The following is a 22,359-nucleotide window of genomic DNA, read 5'->3' on the forward strand; positions in this document are numbered from 1 at the left end:
ATCACAGCATGGGAATGTTCATCTAATACAGCAAAAACAGAACACAGAACGAGAGAGAGACCAGAACGCCATATTGTAGAAACAAAGGTCTGGAGCCAGGAAAAACAGATCCATATTCTAAGCTATACATTCAGAAAGGTTTCCATGACTTCAGGATGTTTGTCTGTAAGCCAGGAAAAACAGCTCCATATTCTAAGCTATACATTCAGAAAGGTTTCCATGACTTCAGGATGTTTGTCTGTAAGCCAGGAAAAACAGCTCCATATTCTAAGCTATACATTCAGAAAGGTTTCCATGACTTCAGGATGTTTGTCTGTAAGCCAGGAAAAACAGCTCCATATTCTAAGCTATACATTCAGAAAGGTTTCCATGACTTCAGGATGTTTGTCTGTAAGCCAGGAAAAACAGCTCCATATTCTAAGCTATACATTCAGAAAGGTTTCCATGACTTCAGGATTTTTGTCTGTAAGCCAGGAAAAACAGCTCCATATTCTAAGCTATACATTCAGAAAGGTTTCCATGACTTCAGGATGTTTGTCTGTAAGCCAGGAAAAACAGCTCCATATTCTAAGCTATACATTCAGAAAGGTTTCCATGACTTCAGGATGTTTGTCTGTAAGCCAGGAAAAACAGCTCCATATTCTAAGCTATACATTCAGAAAGGTTTCCATGACTTCAGGATGTTTGTCTGTAAACCAGGAAAAACAGCTCCATATTCTAAGCTATACATTCAGAAAGGTTTCCATGACTTCAGGATGTTTGTCTGTAAGCCAGGAAAAACAGATCCATATTCTAAGCTATACATTCAGAAAGGTTTCCATGACATCAGGATGTTTGTCTGTAAGCACAGGGAGGCCCATCGCCACCAGGGGAAGGAGGGATATGGGACATTAAAACCTCACTGAAAACAATTGTTCAGTAAATAATCTTTTTATACTTCTATATATTTAGCATTTTCAGTTATTACAACATTCTCTATGAAAGAAATGACAAAAAGTGCCTGGCCTGGAAGGAATACAAAGCAATTCTGATCTAGCAGAGATACTGTCCCAAGATGATCAAATGCAATATACTTGAGGGCTGAATTTTATGAAAGCTGTTCAGTATATAATCTCACTCTAAAACATGAATACACCAGGCCAATATAGAGCCGTGGCTATATACATCCTTTTCAAATAGAAACCAATAACGTGGGGTGGAAGAGGGAGAGGGCAGAGTTAGAGAGAGGGATAGAGGGAGAGACAGAAAGAGGGAGAGAGAGAGAGGGATATAGGGAGAGACAGAGAGAGGGATAGAAGGAGAGACAGAGAGAGGGATAGAGGGAGAGAGAGGGATAGAAGGAGAGACAGAGAGAGGGAGAGAGAGGGATAGAAGGAGAGACAGAGAGAGGGATAGAGGGAGAGACAGAGAGGGAGAGAGAGAGGGATAGAAGGAGAGACAGAGAGAGGGATAGAGAGAGGGATAAAGGGAGAGACAGAGAGAGGGATAGAGGTAGAGACAGAGAGAGGGATAGAGGTAGAGACAGAGAGAGGGATAGAGGTAGAGACAGAGATAGGGAGAGAGGTAGAGACAGAGAGAGGGATAAAGGTTGAGACAGAGAGAGGGATAGAGGTAGAGACAGAGAGAGGGATATAAGGAGAGACAGAGAGAGGGATAGAGGGAGAGAGAGAGAGGGATAGAGGTAGAGACAGAGAGAGGGATAGAGGGAGAGAGAGAGAGGGATAAAGGGAGAGACAGAGAGAGGGATACAGGTAGAGACAGAGAGAGGGATAGAGGTAGAGACAGAGAGAGGGATATAAGGAGAGACAGAGAGAGGGATAGAGGGAGAGAGAGAGAGAGGTATAGAGGTAGAGACAGAGAGAGGGATAGAGAGAGGCATAAAGGGAGAGAGAGAGAGGGATAGAGGTAGAGACAGAGAGAGGGATAGAGGGAGAGAGAGAGAGGGATAAAGGGAGAGACAGAGAGAGGGATACAGGTAGAGACAGAGAGAGGGATAGAGGTAGAGACAGAGAGAGGGATATAAGGAGAGACAGAGAGAGGGATAGAGGGAGAGAGAGAGAGAGAGGTATAGAGGTAGAGACAGAGAGAGGGATAGAGAGAGAGGCATAAAGGGAGAGAGAGAGAGGGATAGAGGTAGAGACAGAGAGAGGGATAGAGAGAGAGAGAGAGGGATAAAGGGAGAGACAGAGAGAGGGATAGAGGTAGAGACAGAGAGAGGGATAGAGGTAGAGACAGAGAGAGGGATAGAGGTAGAGACAGAGAGAGGGATAGAGGGAGAGACAGAGAGGGATAGAAGGAGAGAGAGAGGAATAGAGGGAGAGAGGGATAGAGGGAGAGACAGAGAGAGGGATATAGGGAGAGACAGAGAGAGGGATAGAGGGAGAGACAGAGAGAGGGATAGAGGGAGAGACAGAGAGAGGGATATAGGGAGAGACAGAGAGAGGGATATAGGGAGAGACAGAGAGAGGGATAGAAGGAGAGACAGAGAGAGGGATAGAGGGAGAGAGGGATAGGAGAGACAGAGAGGGAGAGAGAGAGGGATAGAAGGAGAGACAGAGAGATGGATAGAGAGAGGGATAAAGGGAGAGACAGAGAGAGGGATAGAGGTAGAGACAGAGAGAGGGATAGAGGTAGAGACAGAGAGAGGGATAGAGGTAGAGACAGAGAGAGGGATAGAGGTAGAGACAGAGAGAGGGATAGAGGTAGAGACAGAGAGAGGGATAGAGGTAGAGACAGAGAGAGGGATAGAGGTAGAGACAGAGAGAGGGATAGAGGTAGAGACAGAGAGAGGGATATAGGTAGAGACAGAGAGAGGGATAGAGGTAGAGACAGAGAGAGGGATAGAGGTAGAGACAGAGATAGAGACAGAGAGAGGAATAGAGGTAGAGACAGAGGGATATAGGTAGAGACAGAAGGAGGGATAGAGGTAGAGACAGAGAGAGGGATAGAGGTAGAGACAGAGAGAGGGATATAAGGAGAGACAGAGAGAGGGATAGAGGGAGAGAGAGAGAGAGGGATAGAGGTAGAGACAGAGAGAGGGATAGAGAGAGAGGCATAAAGGGAGAGAGAGAGAGGGATAGAGGTAGAGACAGAGAGAGGGATAGAGAGAGAGAGAGAGAGAGAGGGATAAAGGGAGAGACAGAGAGAGGGATAGAGGTAGAGACAGAGAGAGGGATAGAGGGAGAGACAGAGAGGGATAGAGGGAGAGACAGAGAGGGATAGAAGGAGAGAGAGAGAGAGGGATAGAGAGAGGGATAAAGGGAGAGAGAGAGAGGGATAGAGGTAGAGACAGAGAGAGGGATAGAGGTAGAGACAGAGAGAGGGATAGAGGAAGAGACAGAGAGAGGGATAGAGGGAGAGACAGAGAGGGATAGAGGGAGAGACAGAGAGGGATAGAAGGAGAGAGAGAGAGAGGGATAGAGAGAGGGATAAAGGGAGAGACAGAGAGAGGGATAGACGTAGAGACAGAGAGAGGGATAGAGGTAGAGAGAGAGAGGGATAGAGGTAGAGACAGAGAGAGGGATAGAGGTAGAGACAGAGAGAGGGATAGAGGTAGAGACAGAGAGGGATAGAGGTAGAGACAGAGAGAGGGATAGAGGTAGAGACAGAGAGAGGGATAGAGGTAGAGACAGAGAGAGGGATAGAGGTAGAGACAGAGAGAGGGATAGAGGTAGAGACAGAGAGAGGGATAGAGGTAGAGAGAGAGAGAGGGATAGAGGTAGAGACAGAGAGAGGGATAGAGGTAGAGACAGAGAGAGGGATAGAGGTAGAGACAGAGAGAGGGATAGAGGTAGAGACAGAGAGAGGGATAGAGGTAGAGACAGAGAGAGGGATAGAGGTAGAGACAGAGAGAGGGATAGAGGTAGAGACAGAGAGGGATAGAGGTATATTGAGAGAGGCCGCCGTAGGCAGACATGGCTCTCAAGAGAAGACAGGCTATGTGCTCACTGCCCACAAAATGAGGTGGAAACTGAGCTGCACTTCCTAACCTCCTGCCCAATGTATGACCATATTAGAGATACATATTTCCCTCAGATTACACAGATCCACAAAGAATTCGAAAACAAATCCAAATTTGAAAAACTCCCATATCTACTGGGTGAAATTCCACAGTGTGCCATCACAGCAGCAAGATTTGTGACCTGTTGCCACGAGAAAAGGGCAACCATTGAAGAACACACACCATTGTAAATACAACCCATATTTATGCGTATTTATTTAATCTTGTGTCCTTTAACCATTTGTACATTGTTAAAACACTGTATATATATATATAATATGACATTTGTAATGTCTTTACTGTTTTGAAACCTCTGTATGTGTAATGTTTACTGTTAATTTTTGTTGTTTTTTCACTTTATATATTCACTTTGTATGTTGTCTACCTCACTTGCTTTGGCAATGTTAACACATGTTTCCCATGCCAATAAAGCCCTTGAATTGAATTGAATAGAGGTAGAGACAGAGAGAGGGATATAGGTAGAGACAGAGAGAGGGATAGAGGTAGAGACAGAGAGAGGGATAGAGGTAGAGACAGAGAGAGGGATATAAGGAGAGACAGAGAGAGGGATAGAGGGAGAGAGAGAGAGAGGGATAGAGGTAGAGACAGAGAGAGGGATAGAGAGAGAGGCATAAAGGGAGAGAGAGAGAGGGATAGAGGTAGAGACAGAGAGAGGGATAGAGAGAGAGAGAGAGAGAGAGGGATAAAGGGAGAGACAGAGAGAGGGATAGAGGTAGAGACAGAGAGAGGGATAGAGGGAGAGACAGAGAGGGATAGAGGGAGAGACAGAGAGGGATAGAAGGAGAGAGAGAGAGGAATAGAGGGAGAGACAGAGAGGGATAGAAGGAGAGACAGAGAGGAATAGAGGGAGAGAGGGATAGAGGGAGAGACAGAGAGAGGGATAGAGGGAGAGACAGAGAGAGGGATAGAGGGAGAGACAGAGAGAGGGATAGAGGGAGAGACAGAGAGAGGGATAGAGGGAGAGACAGAGAGAGGGATAGAGGGAGAGACAGAGAGAGGGATATAGGGAGAGACAGAGAGAGGGATATAGGGAGAGACAGAGAGAGGGATAGAAGGAGAGACAGAGAGAGGGATAGAGGGAGAGAGAGAGGGATAGAAGGAGAGACAGAGAGAGGGAGAGAGAGAGGGATAGAAGGAGAGACAGAGAGGGATAGAGGGAGAGACAGAGAGGGAGAGAGAGAGGGATAGAAGGAGAGACAGAGAGAGGGATAGAGAGAGGGATAAAGGGAGAGACAGAGAGAGGGATAGAGGTAGAGACAGAGAGAGGGATAGAGGTAGAGACAGAGAGAGGGATAGAGGTAGAGACAGAGAGAGGGATAGAGGTAGAGACAGAGAGAGGGATAGAGGTAGAGACAGAGAGAGGGATATAGGTAGAGACAGAGAGAGGGATATAGGTAGAGACAGAGAGAAGGATAGAGGTAGAGACAGAGATAGAGGTAGACACAGAGAGAGGAATAGAGGTAGAGACAGAGGGATATAGGTAGAGACAGAGAGAGGGATAGAAGGAGAGAAGAAAAGACAGAGAAGGGATTTTAGATCAAAGTGATGTTTGTCTCCTAGCCACCAGGGCCGATTTAGGTCTGCATGAGTCTAGTGGTTGGAGATGCATTTAACACAGCTGCCTGTGATGACACAGATCTGATGAGACAGGCAGTCAGGCAGAGGAGCAGGCAGAGGCAGCTTAGGGCTGGCTCAACTACCGTATAACCGTGTAACCGACTGTTATGGATGAAGAGCGTCATGAAAACAATAACTATCATAATCGTTTAAAAAATATATTTTTTTACATGGCATTCTTTGTAATGTCAGTTGAGTTGAATCAACAAATCACAACACATATTTTAGCATATCATTCACTAGCTGCCAGTCCACCCATTACGCCGTCATTGACTTGAAAGGGGACGCCCACTCTATTTATTCTATTTCTATGGCAGCAAATGCAATCAGGAGCAGAGAGCAGAAAATGTGCATAATTTCGTATATAAACGGTTATTGAGGTCACCACGGTCATTTGGCTGGCCAATTACCGTCAAATAAAGTTCCATGACCGTCACAGCCCTAAGGCAGGCAGGCAGAGAGGCAGGCAGGCAGAGAGGCAGGCAGGCAGAGAGGCAGGCAGGCAGAGAGGCAGGCAGGCAGAGAGGCAGGCAGGCAGGCAGGCAGGCAGAGAGGCAGGCAGGCAGAGAGGCAGGCAGGCAGAGAGGCAGGCAGGCAGGCAGAGAGGCAGGCAGGCAGAGAGGCAGGCAGGCAGAGAGGCAGGCAGGCAGAGAGGCAGGCAGGCAGAGAGGCAGGCAGGCAGAGAGGCAGGCAGGCAGGCAGGCAGAGAGGCAGGCAGGCAGAGAGGCAGGCAGGCAGAGAGGCAGGCAGGCAGGCAGAGAGGCAGGCAGAGAGGCAGGCAGGCAGGCAGAGAGGCAGGCACTGAACTGTACATGTCCTTGCTTCTCCCCGCACCCCACCCTCTACAGACTCTCTGCTCTGCAATACCCATTACCTCCTCAGAAAACACACCACCAAACCACAGCACCCTTTCCCTTATGTATCTATGCAGAGTATGTGCGCGTGTATGTGCTGTATAAACACAGTATGTACACATGTTTTCTGTGTGAATAATACAAATGTACTGTACCAGTCAAAAGTTTGGACACACCTACTGATTCCAGGTTTTTCTTTATTTTCACCATTTACTACATTGTAGAATAATAGTGAAGACATCAAAACAATGAAATAACACATATGGAATTATGTAGTAACAAATAAAAAGTGGTAAACAAATCAAAATGTATTTTATATTTGAGATTCTTCAAAGCAGCTTTGCACACTCTTGGCATTCTCTTAACCAGCTTCATGAGGTAGTCACCTGGAATGCATTTCAATTAACAGGTGTGACTTGTTAAAAGTGAATTTGTGGAATTTCCATCCTTCTTAATGCTTTTGAGCCAATCATTTGTGTTGTGACAAGGTAGGGGTGGTATACAGAAGATAGCCCTATTTGGCAAGAACAGCTTAAATAAGCAAAGAGAAACGACAGCACATCATTACTTTAAGACATGAAGGTCAGTCAATCTGGAAAATGTCAAGAACTTTCTTCAAGTGCGGTCGCAAAAACCATCAAGCGCTATGATGAAACTGGCTCTCATGAGGACCGCCACAGGAAATGAAGACCCAGAGTTACCTCTGCTGCAGAGGATAAGCTCATTAGAGTTACCAGCCTCAGAAATTGCAGCCCAAATACATGCTTCACAGAGTTCAAGTAACAGACACATCTCAACATCAACTGTTCATAGGAGACTGCGTGAATCAGGAATTCAAGGTCGAATTGCTGCAAAGAAACCACTACTTAAGGACGGCAATAATAAGAAGAGACTTGCTTAGGCCAAGAAACACCAGCAATGGACATTAGACCGGTAGAAATCTGTTAAATTTTTGGTTCCAACCCCTGTGTCTATGTGAGATGCAAAGTAGGTGAACGGATGATCTCTGCATGTGTGGTTCCCACCGTGAAGCATGGAGGAAGAGGTGTGATGGAGTGGGGGTGCTTTGCTGGTGACACTGTCAGTGATTTATTTAGAATTCAAGGCACACTTAACCAGCATGGCTACCACAGATTCTGCAGCAATACATCATCCTATCTGGTTTACTCTTAGTGGGACTATAATTTGTTTTTCTACAGGACAATGACCCAACACACCTCGTGGCTGTGTATGGGCAATTTGACCAAGAAGGAGAGTGATGGAGTGCTGTATCAGATGACCTGGCCTCCACAATCACCTGACCTCAACCCAATTGAGATGGTTGGGGATGAGTTGGACCGCAGAGTGAAGGAAAAGCAGCCAACAAGTGCTCAGCATATGTGGGAACTCCTTCAAGACTGTTGGGAAAGCATTCCAGGTGAAGCTGGTTGAGAGAATGCCAAGAGTGTGCAAATCTGTCATAATGGGTGGCTACTTTGAAGATTCTAAAATACATTTTGATTTGTTTAACACTTTTTTGATTACTACACGATTCCATGTGTGTTATTTCATAGTTATGATGTCATCACTATTATTCTACAATATAGAAAATAGTAAAAATAAAGAAAAATGCCTGAATGAGTAGGTGTCCAAACTTTTGACTGGTACTGCATGTGCATACATGGGTGTGTGTACGCGTGTGTGAACTCCATGCGGCCTGCATGAAATATTTAGAGGTGAGGATGGAGATGTCCATACGACGGGATTGGCTGGGGACGTGTCATGATCCTCGGGAGGGCCAGGGGGTTATGGGTAATGGCTGTCTGGCCCACCCACTCATTATTTCCATGTTCAACCCTGAGCAAATGACCTTCATGCCTGAGATTGTCTCTCCTCCTCCTCAGACAACTGACAGTGTAAGGCAAGACCTGCTTCCTCCATCATCAACGATTTCCACCAAACAAACAGCTAAGCTGATGAATGCTGCTGCTCACTAGACTAGACACATTTCATAGGATTTTACAGCTGAATGACTGCTCATGTCCTCATGTCAGCTATAATGGACCACTTTCCTTTCATGCAACTTGATCAGCAAAAGCAATAGCTAAGTGACCAGGCGAGACAGAAAAACTAAAAAAACATGAACTTTTCCCCCCCATTCACATTACTTTGTGGAAAACACATACATGTAACAGACTATACCAACATAGTAGCAGACGTAGGCAGAGACACAGACACCAACATAGTAACAGACGTAGGCAGAGGCACAGACACAGACACCAACATAGTAACAGACGTAGGCAGACACAGACACCAACATAGTAGCAGACGTAGGCAGAGACACAGACACCAACATAGTAACAGACGTAGGCAGAGACACAGACACCAACATAGTAACAGACGTAGGCAGAGACACAGACACAGATACCCACATAGTAACAAACGTAGGCAGAGACACAGACACCAACATAGTAACAGACGTAGGCAGAGACACAGACACAGATACCAACATAGTAACAGACGTAGGCAGAGACACAGACACAGATACCAACATAGTAACAGACGTAGGCAGAGACACAGACACAGATACCCACATAGTAACAAACGTAGGCAGAGACACAGACACCAACATAGTAACAGACGTAGGCAGAGACACAGACACAGATACCCACATAGTAACAAACGTAGGCAGAGACACAGACACCAACATAGTAACAGACGTAGGCAGAGACACAGACACAGATACCCACATAGTAACAGACGTAGGCAGAGACACAGACACCAACATAGTAACAGACGTAGGCAGACACAGACACCAACATAGTAACAGACGTAGGCAGAGACACAGACACCAACATAGTAACAGACGTAGGCAGAGACACAGCCACAGATACCAACATAGTAACAGACGTAGGCAGAGACACAGACACAGATACCCACATAGTAACAGACGTAGGCAGAGACACAGACACAGATACCAACATAGTAACAGGCGTAGGCAGAGACACAGACACCAACATAGTAACAGACGTAGGCAGAGACACAGACACAGATACCAACATAGTAACAGACGTAGGCAGACACAGACACAGATACCAACATAGTATCAGACGTAGGCAGAGACACAGACACCAACATAGTAACAGACGTAGGCAGAGACACAGACACAGATACCAACATAGTAACAGACGTAGGCAGACACAGACACAGATACCAACATAGTAACAGACGTAGGCAGAGACACAGACACAGATACCAACATAGTATCAGACGTAGGCAGAGACACAGACACAGATACCAACATAGTATCAGACGTAGGCAGAGACACAGACACAGATACCAACATAGTATCAGACGTAGGCAGAGACACAGACACCAACATAGTAACAGACGTAGGCAGAGACACAGACACAGATACCAACATAGTAACAGACGTAGGCAGACACAGACACAGATACCAACGTAGTATCAGACGTAGGCAGAGACACAGACACAGATACCCACATAGTAACAAACGTAGGCAGAGACACAGACAACAACATAGTAACAGACGTAGGCAGAGACACAGACACAGATACCCACATAGTAACAGACGTAGGCAGAGACACAGACACAGATACCAACATAGTAACAGACGTAGGCAGAGACACAGACACAGATACCAACATAGTAACAGACGTAGGCAGAGACACAGACACAGATACCAACATAGTAACAGACGTAGGCAGAGACACAGACACCAACATAGTAACAGACGTAGGCAGAGACACAGACACCAACATAGTAACAGACGTAGGCAGAGACACAGACACAGATACCAACATAGTAACAGACGTAGGCAGACACAGACACAGACACCAACATAGTAACAGACGTAGGCAGAGACACAGACACAGATACCAACATAGTATCAGACGTAGGCAGACACAGACACAGACACCAACATAGTAACAAACGTAGGCAGAGACACAGACACCAACATAGTAACAGACGTAGGCAGAGACACAGACACAGATACCCACATAGTAACAGACGTAGGCAGAGACACAGACACCAACATAGTAACAGACGTAGGCAGAGACACAGACACCAACATAGTAACAGACGTAGGCAGAGACACAGACACCAACATAGTAACAGACGTAGGCAGAGACACAGACACAGATACCCACATAGTAACAGACGTAGGCAGAGACACAGACACCAACATAATAACAGACGTAGGCAGAGACACAGACACCAACATAGTAACAGACGTAGGCAGAGACACAGACACAGATACCCACATAGTAACAAACGTAGGCAGAGACACAGACACCAACATAGTAACAGACGTAGGCAGAGACACAGACACAGATACCCACATAGTAACAGACGTAGGCAGAGACACAGACACCAACATAGTAACAGACGTAGGCAGAGACACAGACACCAACATAGTAACAGACGTAGGCAGAGACACAGACACCAACATAGTAACAGACGTAGGCAGAGACACAGACACCAACATAGTAACAGACGTAGGCAGAGACACAGACACAGATACCAACATAGTAACAGACGTAGGCAGAGACACAGACACAGATACCAACATAGTAACAGACGTAGGCAGAGACACAGACACCAACATAGTAACATACGTAGGCAGAGACACAGACACAGATACCAACATAGTAACAGACGTAGGCAGAGACACAGACACCAACATAGTAACAGACGTAGGCAGAGACACAGACACAGATACCAACATAGTAACAGACGTAGGCAGAGACACAGACACCAACATAGTAACAGACGTAGGCAGAGACACAGACACAGATACCAACATAGTAACAGACGTAGGCAGAGACACAGACACCAACATAGTAACAGACGTAGGCAGAGACACAGACACAGATACCAACATAGTATCAGACGTAGGCAGACACAGACACCAACATAGTAACAGACGTAGGCAGAGACACAGACACAGATACCAACATAGTAACAGACGTAGGCAGAGACACAGACACAGATACCAACATAGTAACAGACGTAGGCAGAGACACAGACACAGATACCAACATAGTATCAGACGTAGGCAGACACAGACATAGATACCAACATAGTATCAGACGTAGGCAGAGACACAGACACCAACATAGTAACAGACGTAGGCAGAGACACAGACACAGATACCAACATAGTAACAGACGTAGGCAGAGACACAGACACCAACATAGTAACATACGTAGGCAGAGACACAGCCACAGATACCAACATAGTAACAGACGTAGGCAGAGACACAGCCACAGATACCAACATAGTAACATACGTAGGCAGAGACACAGCCACCAACATAGTAACAGACGTAGGCAGAGACACAGACACAGATACCCACATAGTAACAGACGTAGGCAGAGACACAGACACAGATACCAACATAGTAACATACGTAGGCAGAGACACAGACACCAACATAGTAACATACGTAGGCAGAGACACAGACACAGATACCCACATAGTAACAGACGTAGGCAGAGACACAGACACAGATACCCACATAGTAACAGACGTAGGCAGAGACACAGACACAGATACCAACATAGTAACATACGTAGGCAGAGACACAGACACCAACATAGTAACATACGTAGGCAGAGACACAGCCACAGATACCAACATAGTAACAGACGTAGGCAGAGACACAGCCACAGATACCAACATAGTAACAGACGTAGGCAGAGACACAGACACAGATACCAACATAGTAACAGACGTAGGCAGAGACACAGACACAGATACCAACATAGTAACAGACGTAGGCAGAGACACAGACACAGATACCAACATAGTAACAGACGTAGGCAGAGACACAGACACAGATACCAACATAGTAACAGACGTAGGCAGAGACACAGACACAGATACCAACATAGTAACAGACGTAGGCAGAGACACAGACACAGATACCAACATAGTAACAGACGTAGGCAGACACAGACACAGATACCAACATAGTATCAGACGTAGGCAGACACAGACACAGATACCAACATAGTATCAGACGTAGGCAGACACAGACACAGATACCAACATAGTAACAGACGTAGGCAGAGACACAGACACAGACACAGATACCAACATAGTAACAGACGTAGGCAGAGACACAGACACCAACATAGTAACAGACGTAGGCAGACACAGACACAGATACCAACATAGTAACAGACGTAGGCAGAGACACAGACACAGATACCAACATAGTAACAGACGTAGGCAGAGACACAGACACCAACATAGTAACAGACGTAGGCAGACACAGACACAGATACCAACATAGTAACAGACGTAGGCAGAGACACAGACACAGATACCAACATAGTAACAGACGTAGGCAGACACAGACACAGACACCAACATAGTATCAGACGTAGGCAGACACAGACACAGATACCAACATAGTAACAGACGTAGGCAGAGACACAGACACAGATACCAACATAGTAACAGACGTAGGCAGAGACACAGACACCAACATAGTAACAGACGTAGGCAGACACAGACACAGATACCAACATAGTAACAGACGTAGGCAGAGACACAGACACAGATACCAACATAGTAACAGACGTAGGCAGAGACACAGACACAGATACCAACATAGTAACAGACGTAGGCAGACACAGACACAGATACCAACATAGTATCAGACGTAGGCAGACACAGACACAGATACCAACATAGTAACAGACGTAGGCAGAGACACAGACACAGATACCAACATAGTAACAGACGTAGGCAGAGACACAGACACCAACATAGTAACAGACGTAGGCAGACACAGACACAGATACCAACATAGTATCAGACGTAGGCAGAGACACAGACACCAACATAGTAACAGACGTAGGCAGAGACACAGACACCAACATAGTAACAGACGTAGGCAGACACAGACACAGATACCAACATAGTAACAGACGTAGGCAGAGACACAGACACAGACACCAACATAGTAACAGACGTAGGCAGAGACACAGACACCAACATAGTAACAGACGTAGGCAGAGACACAGCCACAGATACCAACATAGTAACAGACGTAGGCAGAGACACAGACACCAACATAGTAACAGACGTAGGCAGAGACACAGACACCAACATAGTAACAGACGTAGGCAGAGACACAGCCACAGATACCAACATAGTAACAGACTTAGGCAGAGACAGACACAGATACCAACATAGTATCAGACGTAGGCAGACACAGACACAGACACCAACATAGTAACAGACGTAGGCAGACACAGACACAGATACCAACATAGTAACAGACGTAGGCAGACACAGACACAGATACCAACATAGTAACAGACGTAGGCAGACACAGACACAGACACCAACATAGTAACAGACTTAGTCAGAGACACAGACACCAACATAGTAACAGACGTAGGCAGAGACACAGATACCAACATAGTAACATACGTAGGCAGAGACACAGACACAGATACCAACATAGTAACAGACGTAGGCAGAGACACAGACACCAACATAGTAACAGACGTAGGCAGAGACACAGCCACAGATACCAACATAGTAACAGACGTAGGCAGAGACACAGACACAGATACCCACATAGTAACAAACGTAGGCAGAGACACAGACACAGATACCAACATAGTAACAGACGTAGGCAGAGACACAGATACCAACATAGTAACATACGTAGGCAGAGACACAGACACAGATACCCACATAGTAACAGACGTAGGCAGAGACACAGACACAGATACCAACATAGTATCAGACGTAGGCAGAGACACAGACACAGATACCAACATAGTAACAGACGTAGGCAGAGACACAGACACAGATACCAACATAGTAACAGACTTAGTCAGAGACACAGACACCAACATAGTAACAGACGTAGGCAGAGACACAGACACAGATACCAACATAGTAACAGACGTAGGCAGAGACACAGCCACCAACATAGTAACATACGTAGGCAGAGACACAGACACCAACATAGTAACAGACGTAGGCAGAGACACAGACACAGATACCCACATAGTAACAAACGTAGGCAGAGACACAGCCACCAACATAGTAACAGACGTAGGCAGAGACACAGACACCAACATAGTAACAGACGTAGGCAGAGACACAGACACAGACACCAACATAGTAACAGACGTAGGCAGAGACACAGACACAGATACCCACATAGTAACAGACGTAGGCAGAGACACAGCCACCAACATAGTAACATACGTAGGCAGAGACACAGCCACAGATACCAACATAGTAACAGACTTAGGCAGAGACAGACACAGATACCAACATAGTATCAGACGTAGGCAGAGACACAGACACCAACATAGTAACAGACGTAGGCAGAGACACAGACACAGATACCAACATAGTAACAGACGTAGGCAGACACAGACACAGATACCAACATAGTAACAGACGTAGGCAGAGACACAGCCACAGATACCAACATAGTAACAGACGTAGGCAGAGACACAGACACAGATACCAACATAGTAACAGACGTAGGCAGAGACACAGACACAGATACCAACATAGTAACAGACTTAGTCACAGACACTCAATCCCATACTGTATGGATAATGCACATAATATACCGGACTTTCATGCCATCATAGACACACACACATCCCATAAAGTATAATGTGGCTTACCATGATAATGAAGGTGACAGGTCCTATGAAGCTCCAAATGAAGTGGTTATCCACCCTCAGCCAGCAGCTGCAATGGAACATGGTCATGTGATCAGGTGATCGACATCCCTCAAGAGCAAATTATCTATTCTGTCTCCCCCACTGTGACTGTGACATCTCTGCATTTTCTACACTCTAAAAACACAGCAGCATTTATCACAATGTATCCTACTGATCAGTAGCCAGCCTGGCTTTTAGACTAGCTAGATGACATGATGATATAGTTACTACAGCAATAGAATAGTGATTGTCATTCTGGACCACAGAGAGAACCTGACCTTGAACACATTCTGGCTGTGAGCCATACAACAGCACTGGTATTGCATTCATGACTTCAGTCTGCCAATGTCTACAATTGAGAGAGCAGTCTGGCTATACTTTTGACCCTAAACACAGTCAAAACGTACGCACAAATAGTTCCTACAAGATTTGTGCTGAAGCTACTGTATGTATTATCAGATAATATGTTCATTCAAATGCAGGGAGTGCTGCACTACAGACCCAAATGTAAAAAGAATACCCAATTTACATAACTCCCTCTGGAGAAAGAAAAGCCTGCGACAAATCATATGGCTTGTTTCTTGGATAAAGGCCACTGGAGAAGAAAAGTTTAAAGAATTAAGGTCAAGAGAGAAAAAACTGTCTCACAGAGAACACACCAGACCAGAGCAACCAACCGGCCAGACAACTCATTAATGTAGTAGTTTTGCTCACAGCTTTCCTCTATGACAGGGTGTACATTTGCCAGGAGGCAGAGGCAGTGGGAGACTGGGGCCTGTGATGTAGCTCTCATTAGCAATATATCTATCTATGTGCGAAGAAAGGGAGTCTTGATCTGGAGCTGGCTGGCTTGGGAGACCTGACGCTCTCTGCACCAAGAAAGGAAGATAGATACTGTTGAATGATCCCAGTTTTATTGTGCAGCGTTTCCACCCCAAGGTCAACATTTGAAGAGGGTATCTATCTTTATTTCTATCTTTCTTGACATTACTTTTCGTACCCTGCACCTGGCGGTTACTGGACGCACGGGCACTACTTCTTAACTTCTGCATTTTGTACCAAGAACACAAAGAGAAGGTCTACAGATGTGATAAGATGTTACTTACGCTCTCGGTGTCCCGTAGCTGCGGTAGTCGATGGCGGCCGAGATTCCCACCACCACAGCGGGAAAGAGGTATCCTGAGGCGTAATAGTACTTCCTGCGGGAGAACTCACTCTCAAACACCTCAACCAGCATGAGGTAGAGCTGCACGCCCTCCAGGCACATCCAGGCAAACGCCGCGAGGAAGAAGAAATGAAGAACGACCGCAATGATGGAACACACCAGCTGGGATGGGGACACATTTAAAGGTTACACATAGAGCGGTACAGGGACAGTGGCATTGAAGCTGCATTGAGACCAAGGAAGTTAAAGTAGGCATAGATAACTGGAACATATTCCCTGGGAACACAATGATAATTAGCCAAAATAACTGTGCATCGAAGCCCACTCCGATCCATGTGTACGCTCTGGGGGCACCCGCACTCCTTACCTTGGGTTCAGTCATATTGATGCCCACAAGAAAGACCAGCTCAGCAATGAAAAGGTTGAGGCAGAGGTTCTTGTGGATGGTGTTGCGGTCGCTCTGAAGGCCCCTGAAGAAGCAGAAGGTGAAGAGGCTGATGGCCAGACACACCAGCGACACAGCGATTCCCATCCGGGTTATCACCGTCAGCAGCAGCTCATGGACACTCCCCTCTGCCTGGAGGACAGGGCAGAGAGACACAAACCGCCGGAGTTAGAACCAATAACTTGCCGGATCTAAGACCTAACATGACAATGGGGTTAGAAGCAACAACCTGCCGGATGTACCTAAACACAGGGGGTGGTTAGACCTAATAAGCTTTTCTTTGTTGCAAAGACCTTTTTATCTTATTCAAATGTTAGGGAATACAATGAGTAGGAAGACAGAGACAACGCTATCTAGTACAGTACCACCGCCATCTTCCTTTCTCAGGCCACTTTAAACAAATCCCGTTCCCAACATTTATCAGTATATGCTATATAATCTTAAATAAACCCAATAATCTGGTATAATGATATATACAGATATTTATAAAGGGATTTAACTCAGCATCTAGCTGAACCAATCAGAAACATGAGGCAACACAGGAGGGAGGGTTTAGACCCAATAGCCTGCTGGAAAACATAAAACATGACAGACTTCATGTCCCCATCAACGAACCTTGGCATAACATGAATGTCCTGGCTCACTGAGGGTTTGAAAACTCAACATCTACTGCAGGAAACAGATGATGCCCTGCCAATGTAAAGTCCTTAGTAAGCGGTCACAAAAGCGCGACATGTATATTGGGGGATCGCATTATAAAATTACATTATAAATGTCATTATAAAATACAGTGTGGGATCACTCTGTGAAGAGATGACATTATAAAATACAGTGTGGGATCACTCTGTGAAGAGATGACATTATAAAATATAGTGTGGGATCACTCTGTGAAGGGATGACATTATAAAATATAGTGTGGGATCACTCTGTGAAGGGATGACATTACAAAATACAGTGTGGGATCACTCTGTGAAGGGGTGACATAATAAAATACAGTGTGGGATCACTCTGTGAAGAGATGACATTATAAAATACAGTGTGGGATCACTCTGTGAAGGGGTGACATTATAAAATACAGTGTGGGATCACTCTGTGAAGGGGTGACATTATAAAATACAGTGTGGGATCACTCTGTGAAGGGATGACATTATAAAATACAGTGTGGGATCACTCTGTGAAGGGATGACATTACAAAATACAGTGTGGGATCACTCTGTGAAGAGATGACATTATAAAATATAGTGTGGGATCACTCTGTGAAGGGATGACATTATAAAATATAGTGTGGGATCACTCTGTGAAGAGATGACATTATAAAATATAGTGTGGGATCACTCTGTGAAGGGATGACATTATAAAATATAGTGTGGGATCACTCTGTGAAGGGATGACATTATAAAATACAGTGTGGGATCAATCTGTGAAGGGATGACATTATAAAATACAGTGTGGGATCACTCTGTGAAGGGCTGATTAAAGTGTGTGTCACAACCCATGAAAATGAACACATTTCAACGTAGGCTATGCAAAAAAAATAGACGGCTTCACCATCCAGAATATCACTCAGGGACAGTGGTCTGAACATGAGGTAATGCGTTCCGTGGTATGAGTCATTTTCTTGAGGGCAGGCCAGGAGGAGTTGTAGTTGAGGTGTAGGGCTGGTGTGACGGGAAGACCTAGCTCAGGGACTCTGGTTTCTCCTTGTGGTGAAGGGTTGTAAAGGTTCGGGGTTTGTGAAGGGAAGAGTTCATGAGTCGGGACATGTTATTATATAAACCACAAACTTACGTTCCACGTTTATTACTGGGTAGATGCTTGCAGCACATTATATTCATCAGAAATTGGATTGTAATTGCATTTTGCTTGCAAATGGATCTCACCTACTTCATGTCGTTGAGTGGAAATGCAAATTAAAGAAGCGTTATGCAGGGCCACCGTGTACGTTTTCCTGTGTATGATTCCAGCAGACGTGCGTGAAGGCTATTAGTCACGGACCATAGGTAAAATGTCATTTATTTCCAATAATGTTTCAGCTAGCTCTCACTACAGTATCTTATGCCTGCGATCTCCTGCTTTTTTGCTTACGGCAAAGTAAGTGACAGCCTCCTTCCGCTTCTCTCCACATACATTAACTAACCCCATTCCTCACCTCAACTCCCATCCCTCCAACAATCCCCCCCCACATACATTAACTAACCCCATTCCTCACCTCAACTCCCATCCCTCCAACAATCCCCCCCACATACATACTGTACAGTACATACGACGAGGGGGATGGGGTAGATTCACTAGTCCTTAAATCCCAAATCAACCCCTAGCCCCTACCCCATAGAGCAGGGATGGGCAACTTTGATGGGGGTGGGGGCCATAAAAAAAATCAACTCATCATGAGGGACCACAGTGGCTCTCGGGTCTGGGTACCCACATCCATACCCACACTTGCAGTCATTTCTTACACATACAGCACTAGTCAAAAGTTTAGACACACCTACTCATTCCAGGGTTTTTCTTTATTTTTTACAATTTTCTACATTGTAGAATAATCAAAACTATGAAATAACACATACGGAATCATGTAGCAACCAACAAAAGTGTTAAAACAAAGCTAAATATATTGTATATTTAGATTATTCAAAGTGGCAACCCTTTGCCATAATGACAGCTTTGCACACTCTTGGCATTCTCTCAACCAGCTTCATGAGGTAGTCACCTGGAATGCATTTCAATTAACAGGTGTGCCTTGTTAAAAGTTAATTTGTGGAATTTCTTTCCTTCTTTATGTGTTTGGGCCAATCAGTCGTGTTGTGACAAGGTGGAGGTGGGGAGAGAACGTCAAGACTGTGCAAAGCTGTCATCAAGGCAAAGGGTGGCCACTTTGAAGAATATAAAATGTATTTTGATTTAATTTTTTGGGGCTACTACATGATTCCATATGTGTTATTTCATAGTTTTTATGTCTTCACTGTTATTCTACAATGTAGAAAATAGTAAAGGTAAAGAAAAACCCTTGAATGAGTAGGTGTGTCCAAACTTTTGACTGGTTCTGTATACAATCCTCTCTGATCTACACAAGTGTCTAGGGGGTTAGTGGCTAGCTAGGGGATGGTTTGAACCAGCCACTCACCATGTTCCCTAGATGGGAACATGCATCCATATTACATCCATCAGTGGAGTCCAACCCCACGGCATGATAGAACCCCTTGACGGCCACTCACCACGTTCCCTCTATGGGCCATTAGGATGGCAAAGTTGGTCAGGTGACTACAGGAACAGGTGGTGTGGCTCTTGTTGGTGTCCAGGAGCTTACAGCCCTGAGTGGACCAGTAGCCTATCATACTCCTCTCAGAGTAGTTCCAGAATGAGCAGTTGGGGTTGTCGTAGTGCTCCTTCTACAGAGCAGGACATTAAGAAATAAGAACATTGTTTCAGACAAATAGTTAACAGTTAGGGTTGTAGAAGTTCTCAATAAGCAACACATCATGAGGAAACCTTTTAAATGCCACAAACAATAACATTCTAAGCATTGTTTAAAACAAACTAACACATTACTTTAGAGTGCATATGCTTCTTACCTATATATAGATACTGTTATATTTACACATATATAGTCTAGTGAGTGTGTGTAGGAACGGTGCAGATCTACTAATCTGGGTAAGAGCCTAATAAAACTTGATTTGATTTATTTGTCTGTCATGCCAAGTGTAATTATACACAATTTCAGTAAATTATAAACAATTGCAGAATACCATGGCATAAACATGGTAGCATGTTCTATGTAAACTAACAAACGTATAACCGTGGGAGTTCCAGATGTACACAAGTATGGATATTTTACAGCCGTGCTCACAGTGCAGCTGTATCTTATGACATTGGTGTTGATCCTCCAACTACTAAAGACCACACTGCCATTTCCTTTCCCACTATTTCCCCCTGCACTGAACAACACCGCAGAATGACACTAGGGCTCCAGAGCTTTCTCAGGGGAAGGGGAACTCACGTCGAGATGCTCCAGGGTGAAGATGACGGGGTCAGACACGAACACACGGCTGGACTCCTTGGTGATGGAGGCGGCCAGGATGTGCGAGTTGACGGTCAGGTCTGAGAGGTTACGTCCTCCTCCTCGGAGCGTGGCGTTCTCTGTACTGAGGAACTGGCCCAGGTGCTTGTAGAGGACAAACACCAGCTTGGCCACACCTGGGGAAAAAACAGAATAAGATTTGCGGTGGCATTGTGAACGTATAAAATTGCTACTCATTTCTATCCTTTAGCCACTTTCTCAGTGAAGGACAATTATCGTTCAGCATGATCTCATTCATTCATTCATTCATTCCCCCCTAGTTACCGTTTTTACTGTTGACTTTGACTGTGTTTGCAGACAGCTGAATGGAGGCTCCACCCTTGCTGGTCTGGGGGAACCTGAAGTCCTGCACCTGGCCGTCTGTACTGAGCACATACACATCCAGCACTGGAGAAGGACAAGGAGAGGGGGAGGTAGAGGAGGAGGAGGGAAAAAGGATTCAGGAATGTTGTTGGTAAACATTACTAAAAGATCACGTTTCAATCAATGATTTATAGATACACTAGATGACTATTAAGGGGTGCTGTGTTGAAGCCACCGTACCTCCATCTTGGCACTCCCCACAATTGTAAAAAATATTTTGGAAGCTATAGAAATGCACTCATTAATGTCTACATTCGTTTTTTGTATGCTTATTATTTTACAGACATCTTAATGCATACTTTTAATTATATTATGTGAGCTAAACATAAACATAAGAATATACAGTACCAGTCAAACGTTGCGACACACCTACTCATTCCAGAGTTTTTCTTTATCTTTTACTATTTTCTACATTGTAGAATAATAGGGATGACATCAAAACTATGAAATAACACATATAGAATCAAGTAGTAGCCAAAAAAGTGTTAAACAAATCAAAATAAACGTTATATTTGAGATTCTTCAAAGTAGCCACCATTTGCCTTAGTGACAGCTTTGCACACTCCTGGCATTCTCTCAACCAGCTTCATGAGGTAGTCCCCTGGAATGCATCTCAGTTAACAGGTGTGCCTTGTTAAAAGTTCATTTGTGGAATTTCTTTCTTTCTTAATGTGTTTGAGCCAATCAGCTGTTGTGACATGGTAGGGGTGGTATACAGAAGATTTCCCTATTTGGTAAAAGACCAAGTCCATATTATGGCAAGAACAGCTAAAAAAAAAAAAAAAAAAAATGTAAAAATTAAAAAAAAATTGACAGTGCATCATTACTTTAAGACATGCGGGTCAGTCAATACCGAGAATGTCAAGAACTTTGAAAGTCTCTTCAAGTGCAGTCGCTAAAACCATCAAGCGCTATGATGAAACTGGCTCTCACGAGGACCGCCACAGGAAAGGAAGACCCAGGGTTACCTCTGCTGCAGGGGATAAGTTCATTAGAGTTACCAGCCTCAGAAATTGCAGCCCAAATAAATGCTTCACAGAGTTCAAGTAACAGACACATCTCAACATCAACTGTTCAGAGGAGACTGAGTGAAATCAGGCTT

At 44.9% G+C, this 22,359-nt stretch overlaps 1 protein-coding gene across 13 annotated transcripts in view; it reads right to left on the reverse strand.

Moving 5' to 3' along the window:
* Positions 1-22,359, reverse strand: part of LOC110530452 (adhesion G protein-coupled receptor L2) — a 138,922-nt gene that overhangs the window by 16,224 nt on the left and 100,339 nt on the right. For all 13 annotated transcript variants that reach the window (XR_005052938.1, XR_005052939.1, XM_036986075.1 and 10 more), the window contains 6 exons: positions 21,159-21,281; positions 20,814-21,010; positions 20,032-20,205; positions 16,739-16,948; positions 16,313-16,533; positions 15,168-15,234 (listed from right to left, as the gene is read on the reverse strand). Coding sequence is in view for 11 of the 13 variants with exons in the window: in XM_036986075.1 (XP_036841970.1) it covers positions 15,168-15,234; positions 16,313-16,533; positions 16,739-16,948; positions 20,032-20,205; positions 20,814-21,010; positions 21,159-21,281 (992 nt within the window). In the remaining 2 variants the exon portion in view is untranslated. The remainder of the gene's footprint in view (positions 1-15,167; positions 15,235-16,312; positions 16,534-16,738; positions 16,949-20,031; positions 20,206-20,813; positions 21,011-21,158; positions 21,282-22,359) is intronic.

Source organism: Oncorhynchus mykiss, chromosome 8 (assembly GCF_013265735.2).
Source record: "Oncorhynchus mykiss isolate Arlee chromosome 8, USDA_OmykA_1.1, whole genome shotgun sequence".
NCBI classification, from domain to species: Eukaryota; Metazoa; Chordata; class Actinopteri; order Salmoniformes; family Salmonidae; genus Oncorhynchus; species Oncorhynchus mykiss.